A 15,210-nucleotide genomic window follows, 5' to 3' on the forward strand; every position below is an offset into this window, starting at 1 on the left:
ACCATGGCTTAGTTTAATTTATGAATCTAGCCAATGTGTCCTAGCTGGGCGTTTAGTGTATCTTAACTATGATGACAATGCACTGGAGAAAGAACAACCTAGCAAAGAATATAGATTTGAGTATTAATAAGCAAGACACAACAAACACTGTAGCTAGAATAGGTTGTGATGTCTGATATCAAACACCTGATCTATTTAGAACCATGATAGGATCTCTTGGATTGATTATTGCCAAACAACTCCAAGTTCTTCCTATTAGCATCTTCCTTTTTTGGAGCAGATTCATCCGTCTGCTCTAAATTGTAATCAGATTCTCCCATTCAACAGCAAATTCAAAAATATCATAAAGGTTGCTCCCCTATCTTAACTCACACCTTATTTTTGACATCATCTCGTGTACTTTGGAAGTCAAGTCTGGCTTCATATTCATTTTCAGCAAAGTTCTGCTCCATCGCTAACAATACATCCTGGAGATAGAGACTCTCCTCGTCATGATGTTCTATGATTAACTTCCTGGCAGAAATGGAAATGGTCCCATGAGCATCAAGAATTTCACAAATCAAGGCCCCATGTCTATCTCTCCCAACTCTATGTCCTTTCTTTTCTCACATTCCTACCTCTCTGTGTCAAATTCCTTCTGCAATGCCCGCAGCTCTGTCTGGTAATCCTCTTCTAAGTAGCCCAGGCGGCAGTTCTGGAGTTTCAACAGTTGATCTATGTTGTGTAAGTGGCTACGCAGGGCATGGGTGTACTGAGCTTCTGCTTCAGCTAGGTCTTTAGCAAGGGACTGGGAGACAAGAGAAAACCATAAAATCAGGATAAAAGGCAGGTATGAATCAACTATGGAAGTCAGCATTTTAAAAAACATCAGAAATCTATAGCAGGCAGACCAATTATATCAGGCAGGCAAATGTATAGTATACAAAGCTACTGATTTTTTGTTGTTGTTCTCCATACTGATACTACTACTAAGTAGTAGTAGTACAAACTACATTATCTGTCAGTGTAGCTGAACATGTGGGAGGTTACCCACTAAAGCTTCAAAGATTTTGGAATTATATTATTTTGAACAACCCTTTAGAGGACCCTTTTAAACTCATAAAGATGGGTAATGTTGATGGTCATCAGTTTTCTGAGGGTGATCCCAAAGTGATGGCATACTACTTGTGCCTTGCTTCTACCATGGCTATGGAGATTCTTAATCATCCAGGTCATGGTTGTTCTTCAGGATTTTTTGGGGTTTTTTCCTTGAAAACATTTCGCTTCTCATCCAAGAAACTTTTTCAGTTCTGATCAGAAGAAGCTTCTTGGATGAAGGAAAAAAACCAAGAAAGTCCAGCTCCTTTTGAAAAGCATCTTTGGGTCTTTCATGGCTTCTTCCTGAAGAGCATCACTCTGGTTTCTGATGCTAAGCTTGTGTGGCAACTCCACACAACTGGAGTGCTGCACTACCTGTCCCTTTCTGTTTTCGTAGAGAGGGCCAAGCCTCATAATGAGACAATACACTATGCAGCCTGGAATAACTGTGCATACTTTAAAATTAAAAGTTAGTGTTGTGACCGAGGCCCAAGCAGTGATTACCAAACACAATTAGTCCTGAACAAACTTATTTTATTAAAACAGCTGAGAATTAATTCATTCTCAGCTAAGTTCAAAACAAATTCTTCATAAACAGTACTTCGGCCTTATCACCAACCTTTGTTGTCTTTGGCAACCTCCAAAGGCTTTTCTTGGCAAAACCCCCACAAAGTTCAAGAGACTCTGACAAGAAGCAATGGAATCAATGTTGCTTTTCTACAAAGAACCCAAAGGCTGGTTGCTGCTTTTTTAAGCCTTATGAGAGGGGCCAATCATCTCCTGGCCTTACTCCCGAGTCATCCTTTTTGCTTTAGCTGCTCTTGCCTTCTGGCAGCTCTTCGCATGCATGCACTAGGAACAGGCTCCTCCTGTTCCTCTGCCTCTCTGCTGTTCCCCTCTGGAGGCCGCACATCGCTCCCAGATGGCCCTGGCCCCATCTCTGTCTCTGACACAGAGCCCTCATCCGGGCCTTCCCCTGACTCCAGGACTGTTCCATTGTCCCCCCCCCAGCCTCCTCACTGTCCGACTCCGCTGCCAGGTCCACAAGCTGCTGGCGGACCACAACAGTTAGACAGATGAGAGGGAACAAGTAATATTGCTGGTCTTCTGTGCTTGAGAATGCAGAGAACAAAAGCAAACTACTTTATTACCTATCTCGGTTTTATGTGAGATAACAAGCATTTCTATTTTTCAAAGAAGCTTCTTAAAGCTATGTCTGTATGTTTGCTAACACACTGTTATATTAATAAATCTTGCCTTTCCTCACTGTATACAACATGTGACGGTGTATCCCCGAAAGTCGACTAAAATATATAAAAGAGATAAATACTGCACAAGATAATACCAACTGAGAACAATTTTTATTTAAAGGTATATAAATTGTTCTCACAGCTCATACTCTTTTTGCATAATGCCATATAGCCAGAGAGTTTCACAAGTTGCTTTCTATTCCTACTTGCCTTGCCTTTCTATAAGGGTATCCCCAAATGTTTGATACAGTCTTTTTCCATGGACTTTTAGGGATTGCTGCTCACCTTAATGACATTGTCTTTGCAATCCACAACACGTTCAAATGTCTGACTGAGAATCTCAATATCTTTACGTAGTTCCCTGGCCTTGACTTCGCGGAGAACAGTGCGCCATTGCAAGTTGATCTTATTCAGATTCACCGAGCTGTTGCGTTCCTCCTTGGCCAACTTGTCCTGAAATGCAAGTCATAGCTTACAATGCATTCCCCCAGAATTTATCCCTGAATCAAGTAGACAATGCAGGCAGTGACTAAATATTAAATGATTCTGAAGATCAAAATTTCTTGAATATTTTTTCCCTGAGAAAAATATGGGAAATAAAGCAACTGTGGCCATGCAAAATTCATAATGGAAACTGTTTTTATCAACTATCTACATTTGTTTAATCAATTTGTTTAATCTTGTACAAACTGAAGCAAGTATGCACTGAAATAATATAAACAGATATTTATTGGTTCTGTAATCCCAATGCAGACTTAAAGATTTTCACTCAAGAATTTTTTCCTACAGGAGCCTAGTAGTTGAAGGGTGAACTTCATTGCCATGTAAGCTGAAATGTGTTTATACAATGAAGATGTCTCTTAGCCTCTCTAGCCCTTTGCATCCTGTCCTTTAAAATCTGTTCCAAAGATTTCCCATCAGAGAAGAGCTTGAAGGCATATCAGAAGCTGCAAGGGGAAATTGAAAATACCCCCCCTCAGTGGAATTATATCATCTTCTTAACCATTCTTTTGAATGTTAGATATTATTCTGAGCCAAATATTACTCTACTGATTAAACATTTTAAGTTCCATGTGAATAAGACTGGGAGTTTTCAATAAATACTGACTAACAGCATTACCTACCCTTCCTTGTTTTATATATATCCCTCTGAACCACTAGCCTATTTCTGATCTTTTTTTTTACATCAAATAAATTCATTATTATACAATCACCTCTTATTCAATTCCCCTCATTAATTTGAAACTCTGTCACAGGCTGATTAAAACTTGAGGTCCAAAAATACCGTGTTTCCCCAAAAATAAGACCCTGTCTTATATTTTTTTGAACCCTGAAATAAGCGCTTGGCCTTATTGCCATGTGCTCAAAAGCCCAATTGGGCTTATTATCAGGGGATGTCTTATTTTGGGGAAAACAGGTCTATGTAAAAATATTGCTCTTTTTTTTTCAGTACTTAATGTATTTGCACAAAACATTTCAGACTACAAGGTATTCTTTAAACATTTATTAATATCGCTTCTACTATTTTGTGATTTAAGCAATTCACATTTGAAAGACATGCTGTGCTTCAATTGTAACATAAAAGAACTTTGACACATGACTTTTGATTTTGAGCAAGTTTGTATATATCTGATACAAATACTATTTCTATATTGTAAAGTTATCGTTCACATTTGATAGAATGCAGCACATTTGCCGATCCTACAGTCCTCTCTGTAGAGCAGAGTACGTCTTGGTTATTTTTGGCTTCATTGTAGCATGGTGTTCTTTAACTTTTGAGTACCAAGTAGTACCTTTAGAAATTGGATCAACATGTCCTCCTTCTTCTTACTCATTTCCTCCTCAGCCAGCAGCTTTTGTTGCATCATAAGCACCCGTTCTTCTTCAGTGGGTACAGCCCGTTTGGGTGCCTTCTTTCTGGGCATGTTTATACTTAGAAAATGGAGAGATCTGTCGGACAGAGGAAAGACCCAAGTTAACAAAGTTGATCTAAAGCCATTTCCCAATATATTGGCATCTAGAGGTATTAAATTGTACGACTATTATATTTTCTGAGTTGGACATATCCTGTCCAAAGATTATGTAAATTGTTAAGCTAACACTTCTGGAAAGTCCTAAATTGAGAAATCCCATTTTAAGCTAAGAGGTACAATTCTGACTGCTAAACCAAGCTGCTATTTTACATCCCTAAATTCGATGATTGTATTACTCATTCCTTTAATCCTGTCTCTTTACCATGCTTTATACATAATTACCCTCACTTTCTCCTAAAATATTTAGACATAGTATATTATTTTCCCCATCGCACCCTTTCATCCTCATAACCCTATGATGAGGTTCAGGCTGAGAAACAGAAACCATATGCTTTGCAGATGAGCTGGGATTTAAAGCCATTTCCCAAATGATAAATTACTTCCTGTGTGAACTACTGTAACAATATTAGATGCATCAGCTGATCAGGGATGTTTTGGCCAAATTATTGAATAGAACCAGTTTTAGGAGCTGTGACTCTACAGTAGTGTTATAATTACTTCTTGGAGTGTCACTATGCTCCTTTCCATAACTCAAAATTCTGCTGATGATTGATAAGAAGTGGATACTTGAAATATCACGTTCTTTGTATAATCTTTTCCAAACCTTACAACTGGATTTCTCCTAATCCTCTCAGAAGCAGTTTGAGGGAGAATAGAAGATAATTCCTTCTGAATGGATGGTTCACATTTTGAACTTCCCTACCAAAGAAATACAATTTGATGTCCTCCTTCCTGCTCTTCCAATAGTAGGCAAATATGTTTTTATTTAAGCAGTTGTGTTAATATTAAAGTTAATTATCTATCAGTTTGGTCTTAATGTGGCTGAATATTGTGTCTTTATATTAACAGGATTTTAATTAACCAATTCATTTGTCTAGATTTCCCTTCATTTTTATGGTGTTCAATACATTTAGGAGAAAAAGGTGTGCAAATTCAATAAATAACATAAAACAAATACATTGTTCTTTCTTCTGTTTTCCCCCCCTTTATTTTAATTCTATCCCTGTGGTCTTTAGATGCCTTTGAAGCCTGAAGTCACAAAACCGGACCTCTTCTTCCTCACGTGCCAGCCTTGATCACTTTTCCACACTTGTTCCCATTTTCACACCAGGGTTTTTATCCACACCTAGTGAGGATACAAACTGTGAAATCACTTGCTGGAAGGCAGAGAGAAAACCATCCCTGAGCCCGAAATATCAAATAATCAAAAGCAAAATACTCATGTCATGATGAACTGGTTTAACAGTTTTCTTTGTGGAAATTCCCACCCCCAAGAGGTTGACTTGAATTTTATAGCCAGAAGTTGCATGCTATTGCAAGGAATTGAAAACAAGTGGTGAAATTTGACCTTGGATTTGAATTATGTGCCAATTGTTAATTATGTTGAACTTTAATTGGCATATAATTTTTCACATATGGCCTCTGCCAATTAAAATAGTTTGCCATAGAGGTTAAGGCACTGGTTTAGAGACAATGAATTCTAATCACTAACCCTATAGCCTACCTTAGGCACAAAATTACCTGGGTAACTTTGGGCCATTTCCTCTCAGCCCTAGAAAGCAGACCATGGTAAGCCACTTCTGCAATCTTGCCAAGAAAACTGCAGGGATTCTAGCCTGGTGCCATAAACACTGGACCAAACTGGAATTTTAAAGATTAAAATTCAGTTGGAATCAGAAATTTTCTTGTGGAAAGACTATTTTTGTACAGGGTTACTGCCACGAGATTACCGCAGCTACAAAGATGGAAATACTCCAAAATACCCACAACAAAGTAATTGGGGAAGATGACAGAATTTGCGGAACTGGGAAAATTCATTTGTTTGATAAAAAACTGATTCTTTACATATTTTCTTTTGTCCTTTCCTTTTTTCATGTTCCATTTTTTCTTTACTTTTTTTCTTCCCTTTAAATCTGTATATTTGTTTATATTACTGAATAAAATCCTTTACTAAAAATGACAAATGCCCTGGCTTCACAGCACATGCTAAGCCACAAATAAGCCAATCAACTTAAAAATTAATAGGAATGCAATCACCAGATTTGTAACTGACCTGGTTAAGACTGTGGTGACAACACAAATCTAAATCCCTGCTTTAATCAATGTCTCCTTCCAATTAGTCTTGACCAAAGAGGCAATTCTATAGTCCTTGATGATCTCTGAGCTTGTCTTTTTTTTTTTGCAGACAGCTCATTACCCAAGTAGGTAACATCATCACTGCTAGTGAGTGCGAGATCTGCTCCCTGTTTGTATACAATAGCTTACCCTGCCTGACCATAATGGTGATGGTATAATTTTCTCCTCGATTAGGATACTGTTTTTGCTAGATTGTTTTTTTTTTAATTTGAATTTATACCCTGCCCTTCTCCGAAGACTCAGGGCGGCTTACATTGTGTAAGGCAATAGTCTCATCCATTTGTATATTATATACAAAGTCAACTTGTATTGCCCCCACAACAATCTGGGTCCTCATTTTACCTACCTTATAAAGGATGGAAGGCTGAGTCAACCTTGGGCCTGGTGGGACTCAAGCCTGCAGTAATTGTAATTGCAGGCAGCTGTGTGTTAATAACAGGCTGCATTAGCCTGTTGAGCCACTTCCCAGCCCTGGTATTTTCTGGTATTAATCCCTGCTTATCTGGGTGCTGGTTGATGAAAAGAATGTTTTCTGGTCTGTTTCCTTCTTAGCTTTTTATTGTCTCTTCTGGTGCATAAATGTGGTTTATGTCGATGTGATTTGTCTGAATGGTAAGCTTCCAAGAATTCCCTAGTGCATTTGGATTTAGTCTGGTCTAGCACACGGCTGTCAAACTCGCTGCATCACGTTGCCATCACATGACGTATTGTGACATTTTTCCCTTCGAGGAGTTGGGGTGGGCGTGGCCTATGCATGATGCTCTGGTGCCTGGGCTGCCAGTTTGACACCCCTGGCCTAGCATGCTCAAGGTTTTTCAGTTGAAAGTAGGGTTGAGTCTTTCCACAGGGAATTCTACTTGTGACGGAATCCTTCAATCCAAACCTAGGGAGATGAAGGACTGTAGTCTAATAATTCACTCTCAAAAGAAACTGTTTCTTTACTACAGGGGCCAGCAGTCTAGTACAGGGGTCTCCAACCTTGGCAACTTTAAGCCTGGAAGACTTCAACTCCCAGAATACCCCAGCCGGAGTTGAAGTCCACCAGGCTTAAAGTTGGCAAGGTTGGGGACCCCTGGTCTAGTAGACTCTCCTTCCAAACAGGAGTCATGCAAAAACTCTTGCTAAAACACAAACCTGTCTCAGATAACCAGGCAGTCCTCGACTTCCAACCGCAATCGAGCCCAAAATTTCTGCTGTTAAGTGAGACATTTGTTAAGTGAGCTTTGCCCCCATTTTACAACCTTCCTTGCCTTGATTGTTAAGTGAATCACCGCAGTCGATTAAGTTAGTAACCCGGTTGTTAAGCGACTCTGGTTCGCCCCCACTCCACCCCATTGACTTTCCTTGTTACGAAGGGGGATCCCATGATCTTGGGACACAGCAACGGTCACAAAGATGAACCACATGCCGAGCAGATGAATTTTGATCTCACGAATGGCTACAAAGGTGGCGGGCTTGAAAAATGGTCATAAATAAGTCACTTTTGTAACTTTGAAAAGGTCATTAAACAAACGGTTGTAAGGGCTACCTGTAGATATTCAGATCAAACAAAACTGGGTTTTTTTACGTTTTTTTCAAAAATTCCCTTTCCATCATCATCCCATTATTATTATTATTATTATTTATTATATTTGTATACCGCCCATCTCCCGAAGGACTCAGGGCGGTTCACAGACAAAAAACAACAGAAAACATATAATAGATAAAAAACAGCTAAAGAATAGATAGTTAAATTCAATTGATGCTCTAACTTTTAAATACAAATTTAAAACCTCATTTAAACCCCTTTTTTAAAAATCCCAATTTAAAACTACATTCAGGCTAGTCCTGCTCTTCGAAACAGCAACGTCTTCAACTCACGGCGGAAGGACTTGAGATAATAGGAATTGACTCTGAAACACACACACACAAAGACAAGACTTCCCCCACGAATTCACACCGACCTTTCCACCAAAATAGCCTGCTCGTGTATTATTTACTCCGGCCCTCCTGTTCTCCTCCTCCTCCTCGACCCACCGCGTCTCCCTCTGCGAGCGGCTCGCTTGCTCCAAGCCGAGTCTTGCCGGTCTCCTAGCAACGGCCCCTTTCACGGCGACGCACCGGGGAGATGTTCCAGCGCCACAGCGCCCCCTAGTTGGGCTGTCCAGTAGGACGGGCCTTTAAAGGGTGCCCTGCGGGTACTGTACAAAGCCCCGGGGGAGGAAGGACGAAGCGAGAGCGACGCCTAAGAAATTTGAGAGGGAGCTGCAGCAGCCAGCTCCCCAGGGAAAACCAGGCCTTTCCAGGAAACGTATTTGCAAATTTTGAGTGGTTAATTCTTTGGATAGGCTTGTGATATTCCCCCACCCGGTTAAATAGAATCATCTATTACAAGGTCCTTCCTGTCGAAGACTACTTCAGCTTCAATTGCAACAATACACGAGCACACAACAGGTTTAAGATTAATGTTAACCGCTCTAATCTTGATTGCAGAAAATATGTTAATGCCTGGAATAAAGTACCTGACTCTATGGTCTCTTCCCAAAATCCCAAAAGCTTCAACCAAAAACTGTCTACTATTGACCTCAGCTCATTTCTAAGAGGTCTGTAAGGGGCGTGCATAAGAGCACCAGCGTGCCTACCGTTCCTGTCCTATTGTTTCCTTTTGTTATATCCAATTAATATAGTTATTACATACTCATACATATGCTTATATATTGTATAGTTATTTCATACTTATGCTTATATATACTGTGTCAAAAATAAATAATAAATAAATAAACTCCCTGAGCTTTACAAAAGTTGGAATGGAACTTTGGAAAGCAAGCACTAGCACCAGGCGAGTAATAAAAAGGTAAAGGTTCCCCTCGCACATACGTGCTAGTGCTAGTCATTCCCGACTCTAGGGGGCGGTGCTCATCTCCGTTTCAAAGCTGAAGAGCCAGCGCTGTCCGAAGACGTCTCCGTGGTCATGTGGCCGGCATGACTCAATGTCAAAGGCGCACGGAACGCTGTTACCTTCCCACCAAGGTGGTCCCTATTTTTTCTACTTGGCATTTTTAGGTACTTTCGAAACTGCTAGGTTGGCAGAAGCTGGGACAAGTAACGGGAGCTCACCCCGTTACACGGCAGCACTAGGGATTTGAACTGCTGAGCTGCCGACCTTTCGATCGACAAGCTCAATGTCCTAGCCCATGAGCCACCATGTCCCCTGGGTGAGTAATACATTGAAATAAATATAGACTCTAGGTATTAATTAAGTCTATATCTCGCTTTTGTACAGAAGCTCAAGATTATCTCTCCTCCAATTTATTTTTTTATCATTTACATTTTTATTAGTTTATCAAAGTATAACTACAAAGGGGGGGGAGGCATTTCTTAGTTTTCCAGAGGATGCAAATTATTGGGAGTCATCTACTGATCAGCAGTGCACCTTTCTCCGTTGTGACTCAAAATCTACCTGAAAGTTAATCCTTGAAACCCACAATTCTAAATTCTGGTATCTGAGGTTTGCTTCTGGTTCTTTTTTCTTTTTTTTTTCCTTGGCATGAAATCTAATATGAAATCTATTTAGTCTGAGCCTTACCAAAGGAAAATAAAATTGGGGTTGAAAATGGAATCCTGCTGCCAAATAGAGCCAGTTAACACGCCATATGTGCTCTTATAGATACTCCCCTAAGATATTTTAATGCCTGCTTCAGTATTTAACAGCAATGTCCTGGTCTGAAGATGAGAGTCTCAGTTGCCATGGCAACAGCGCTTAGTAGTTAACTTATTCAGATTTAACCTGGACCTACTTAGGAAGCTGCAGTCTAAATATAGCCAAGGAGCCCCCTTTTAATTTTAGGTCATCTTCTACATTTCCAGTGGAAAGGGAACAAAATACACAGAACATAAGGGGAAGTGCAGTAGGGATGAAAAGAATCGGGACTAAAATCTTTTAAGGAATAATCCCTGTAAAATATTAAACTGGATCAGCATTTCTGTGTTGAGCTCAGTCTGGATAAACGGGGATTTCATTGCCACCATGAAAATCCTCTACTCGTCCCAAATAATTCAGGCCCAAATTTACACCGCAGGGCATACATTCGATCTGTTTTTCTCCTTCAGACACATGATTTGAAGCTAGAAGCTAGTATTGCATCACAATCATAACATATTCTCAGGAGCCGAGGTTCACGGCTACCACCAATCTCTACCAAATGGTCTATGGTTGTGGGTCCATCTGGTTGCCTCAATTTCTTGGGGAGTTTCTGAGCAGTTTGTCAGGCAGCTTAGTTGGGTGACTAGGCAAACTTTAGTACATGGAGGCGATGAAGGTGCTTGCCAAGATTATTTCTAAGAATTAACATATTTAGAAAAACCAGACTAGAGGTTTCTCATTTGAAAACATGAGCCCCAAGTAGATGTGTGTTAATACCTGGCTACTTTTCCATTTGTCAGGAAGCAATAAGAACCCTACACTGAAAGCAAAGAAGTCCTCAGCAGCCTCATATTTTAAGAAGTACACATGGAGATGTTTCTATGCTAAAAAACTATTATTGAAAGTGTTATAAATACTCAGAGGACTTTGGTGAAGAGGAGGATGTCAGGGGTCTAATTGAAAGTGAAAAGGCAATGGTGTTGGAAGAATTCTTTCACATATACACACACCTCTATGAAACACAAACAATCAGTAAAGTTGGATTTCTCTTCCTCTCCCTTTCCATCTCTCTCTCACACTCTGATGTTTTGCATTTAACTTCAGCTTATATTCCTGGTTTCCTCTTCTTTTATCTTGAAAAATACTTAGAACAATTGTCTCAAAAGTGCTTTTCCAAAAAGCAATTAGCCTTTCTTGGTTTTTTCCCCTGAAAACCTTTGGCTTTTCATCCAAGAAGTTTCTTCAGGAACACAAAAACAGTGCCTGCTTCTTGCTCTTTGCACAGGGGTAGGACTGCGGGAAGAATGAAAAAGAAGGGCTATCCATCAGCCAGGAACCACTGAACAGAACATCTTGCCACCTTCATTGCCAAATTTAAAGAATGGAATGAAATCTGAAACAACTATTTCTTAAGATGGCTTCATTTTTATTTGATTCAGTATGGGAGACAAATGAATATGAACTAGTGAAGGTGGTTCCACTATTTTTAACATCCCTTCAACTACCCTGTTTCCTCCAAAATAAGACATCCCCTCATAATAAGCCCAATTGGGCTTTTGAGCGCATGGGAATAAGGCCAAGCATTTATTTCAGGGCTCAAAAAAAAAAAAAAAAAAAAAAAAAAGACAGGGTCTTATTTTCAGGGGAACACGGTATTATTATTTGCTTTATATTGGTTTTTGTATATTTTAATATTTTAGCTCTTTTGTATGCTGCCTAAATCACTCATTTGTGAGATGGGCAGCTATATAAATTGGTATAAAAGCACCAGGCTGCAACACAGGTGATAATGAGTTCAAGTTCTGCCTTAGCCATGAAGGCCAGCTGAGTGAAAATAAGAGAAAGGAGGTTGTTAAGTATGTCCACCTCTTTAAGTTATTTGTAAAAATAATAAAGAAGAGATACAAATATCTACAATTTCCTTTTCTATGAATCTTGAAGAGCTTTTCCATTTTCTCTATCCTTCAAGCACCCTGTTTGTGTATATTCAAGGAATAAGAGTTCAAAAATTGTATAGTGTTCAAATGACTAAAAGCATCCAGCAGTTACAAATAACCTCAGAAGAACTGTTTCTTTGGAATTTCAAAAATATAAGTGGAAAGCTGGACAAGCTAATTCTGAATTTCAGAAAAGTCTTTACAGCAGGGCTGCTTAGATCTGGTCTGCAGGGCCTCCCTGGAAACAGCAAGGACCGGTCCGTGGTGCCTCTGCCAGCAAAAATGGAGCTCAAGGGCCTCAGATGGCGCTCCCAGGCTCCATTTTTGGCCTTGATGGGCTCTTGCAGGCCTCTGTCAGTGAAAACGGAATTACATTTTCACTACCAGAGGGCTGTGGGAGGCCATCGCAGATGAAAATGGGGCCTGGGGGAACACATGTGCAGCCCATCTTCATTTTCACTGGCAGAGGGCTAGCAAAACAAAGTAAAAATAAAACAAAAGGAGAAATGTTTCCCCTTTTGCATCTGAGCATGCAAGAAGGGACAGGAACGGAGAAAGGGAAAGGGGAAAAAAAAGAAGGAAAGATGAGAAGAGAGCAAGGAAGGACAAATAAGGAAAGAGGGGAAGGAAGAAGAGGGAAGAGGGAGGGAGGGAGGGTGATTATAATGAGAGTGAGGGAGGGTCTGAGGCAAGTCCTGCCTTAGCACTAGGCCACCACAGGTGCCCTCCGGACATGAGTGATGTCGAGCTGGCCACGCCTATGTCCTGGTAGAATCTGGATACCGATGGTTCTTCTGTTCTGAAAAGAACCTGGTCTAAGTACTGTTGGTTTAAAAAAAAAATCATTTTGCACATCCCAGTTTGAAAAAGACCCTGTTTTTTTCTCTTACAACAGAGCTTTCTGTACTCCATGAAATTAAAAATAAAATGCACATATGTGTTTCCTGATTTACTTTTGCAGAGAAGGGTACTTCTTTAAATAGTGGGCTTTAATATGAATTCATTTGTTTCCAATGGAGGCATGGAAATGATGGACTGCCAGTGCTAAAGACTGGACAAATAGACTCCCTTCTGTTTAGCACTCAGAACACTATTGTCAACATTGCCTTGGAGAAGTAAGGAAGGAAGTTAAACAACTCACTCGACTTCTTCTGAAAGTGTTATATTCCCGCTTATAAATCACCGACCTGGTTAATAAAACTACAAACGAATCTTTCCTGCTGTTTTTCCCCAGCACCAGAATATCTCTAAATGAAATACCACAAGGTGGCAGCCCTTTCAACCAGTTGCTATTAGTCTGAGGATGTGCCTTGATGAACACAGAGGCAGTTCTGCTGAGGACCATCAAATTCAATAGAACTTCCATCAACCTTTCCCTTTCTTCCTCCTGCCAGATATATTGAGAGACCCTGATATATTTGGAGGCTATCAAATTGGAGAAGACTAAATCAAACATTTCCCAACATTTCCCAAACCATCAGTTTAAACATTAAATCTCACCTGAAGAGGATTCATTTTTATGTTCCATCAACTTCTTGAGCTGTCAACAGATAATTGGCAGACAGGGATTGAGGAAGCTATGACATTTTTCTCATTGTGCACTCCTGAGGTTTGGGAAGTGGTATCCTAAATACTGATCCAAATATATCCTAATCTTTTCTTTTAGTTGCGCTAAAATCTGGTCTATCTTTACTTCCTTCTTTCCTATCCATATAGATGAACCTCTACCAGCAATCACCTCATTCGTGCATTTAAATCATATTCACGCTGGCTGCTAAAACATATACATGGTCCACAGTAAACTATTCTTTCCAATGAAGTAGTCTCCAGACGAAACTTAATGCTTTACCAATGGTATTTTGTTTCTGTAAAAGTGCAACCTAGCTCCTCTTTAAAAGTATCACCTACTATTTGGCCTGAAAGATGCAATTTGAAGTAAACAGCTGTTCAAAGGGAGAAACAATGGCAGTTAAAGTACTGAGTGCGAAAATGGAATGAAAGGGAAAGGCTTGATTGTAGTCCCAAATGACTGTAGGTTTTTTCTTTTCTTCAACCCACTCCCTCTTCTCATAATATATACCTTAAGAAGCATATCAGTTACCCAGGAATATTCACTTAGGTTGCTCTTGGAGGAATAAAGTTGGGAAAATATGAAATAATACTCTTATTAACATAACTGTTCTTTTCTTCCCTTTTGGAACTTAGAATATATCTTGTTTGTCTCCCTCCCAAAACTGAGTCCAACAATGCTCACTTGGTTGAGGTGGGTAGTATAGAAATTGAATATATAAATACCCAGACAATGAAATAAATGAGGCAAAATAATAAATAAAATATAGAACTCTTATCATTCATATAACTGTCTCAATGCATAAGACTTGTTTCTGATTTTCTTTCATTCACTCCCTGTTTTTTGGGGGGAAGTGGGAATGCAGTTATTTTCTTATTGGATACTTATCTATCTGAAAACTTCCAAAAACTGACCTTAGAATAGAAATCACATTTGTTTTCTGAACATAGATATTCTTCCCAAAGCCCCAAAGAAGGGGTAAATATCCACCCTTGTCTTTCTTAACTGTGGGGATTCTCCATGTTTATGTATGAGGCCTCTTATTCAGTAATTCTAAATCAATATGGCTGTGAAACATGCTGAGAGGAATTCTGGGAGCTGTAGTCCCAATACAAATTAAAGGCTATACAGGTAGTCCCTGTCTTACGACCATAATTGAGCCCAAAATTTTTTTTGTTAAATGAGACATTTGTTGTGAGTTTTGTCCCATTTTATGACTTTTCTTGCCACAGTTGTTAAGTGAGTCATTGCAATTCATAAGTTAGTAACTCGGTTGTTAAGTGAATCTGGCTTCCCCATTGATTTTCCTTGTCAGAAGGTTGCAAAAGGGGATCACGTGACCCTGGGACACTGCAACCGTCATAAATATGAGCCAGTTGCCAAGCATCTGAATTTTGATCATGGGGATGCTGCAAAGGTCATAACTATGAAAAATGGTCATAGGTCACATTTTTCAGTGCTGTTTTAACTTTGAATGGTCACTAAATGAACTGTTGTAAATCGAAGACTACCTATAATTGGAAGGCTTACAGAGCTAACGGTTGCTGAGGTCAGGGGAATTTAACTCTGGCCTTCAAAAGGAAGT

General features: G+C 39.6%; 1 protein-coding gene across 4 annotated transcripts in view; it reads right to left on the reverse strand.

The window, feature by feature from the left end:
- Positions 1–15,210, reverse strand: part of CCDC65 (coiled-coil domain containing 65) — a 51,928-nt gene that overhangs the window by 10,501 nt on the left and 26,217 nt on the right. For 2 of the 4 annotated variants that reach the window (XM_058172686.1, XM_058172688.1), the window contains 4 exons: positions 4,121–4,277; positions 2,613–2,780; positions 618–787; positions 375–513 (listed from right to left, as the gene is read on the reverse strand). In XM_058172686.1, the coding sequence (XP_058028669.1) occupies positions 375–513; positions 618–787; positions 2,613–2,780; positions 4,121–4,252 (609 nt within the window). In that variant the 5' untranslated portion in view covers positions 4,253–4,277. Of the gene's footprint in view, positions 1–374; positions 514–617; positions 788–2,612; positions 2,781–4,120; positions 4,278–8,439; positions 8,507–10,061; positions 10,089–15,210 lie in introns of those variants that run through there. The other 2 variants (XM_058172689.1, XM_058172687.1) reach the window with 2 other exon arrangements.

The sequence above is a fragment of the Ahaetulla prasina genome, chromosome 2 (assembly GCF_028640845.1).
Source record: "Ahaetulla prasina isolate Xishuangbanna chromosome 2, ASM2864084v1, whole genome shotgun sequence".
Lineage (NCBI taxonomy): Eukaryota > Metazoa > Chordata > Lepidosauria > Squamata > Colubridae > Ahaetulla > Ahaetulla prasina.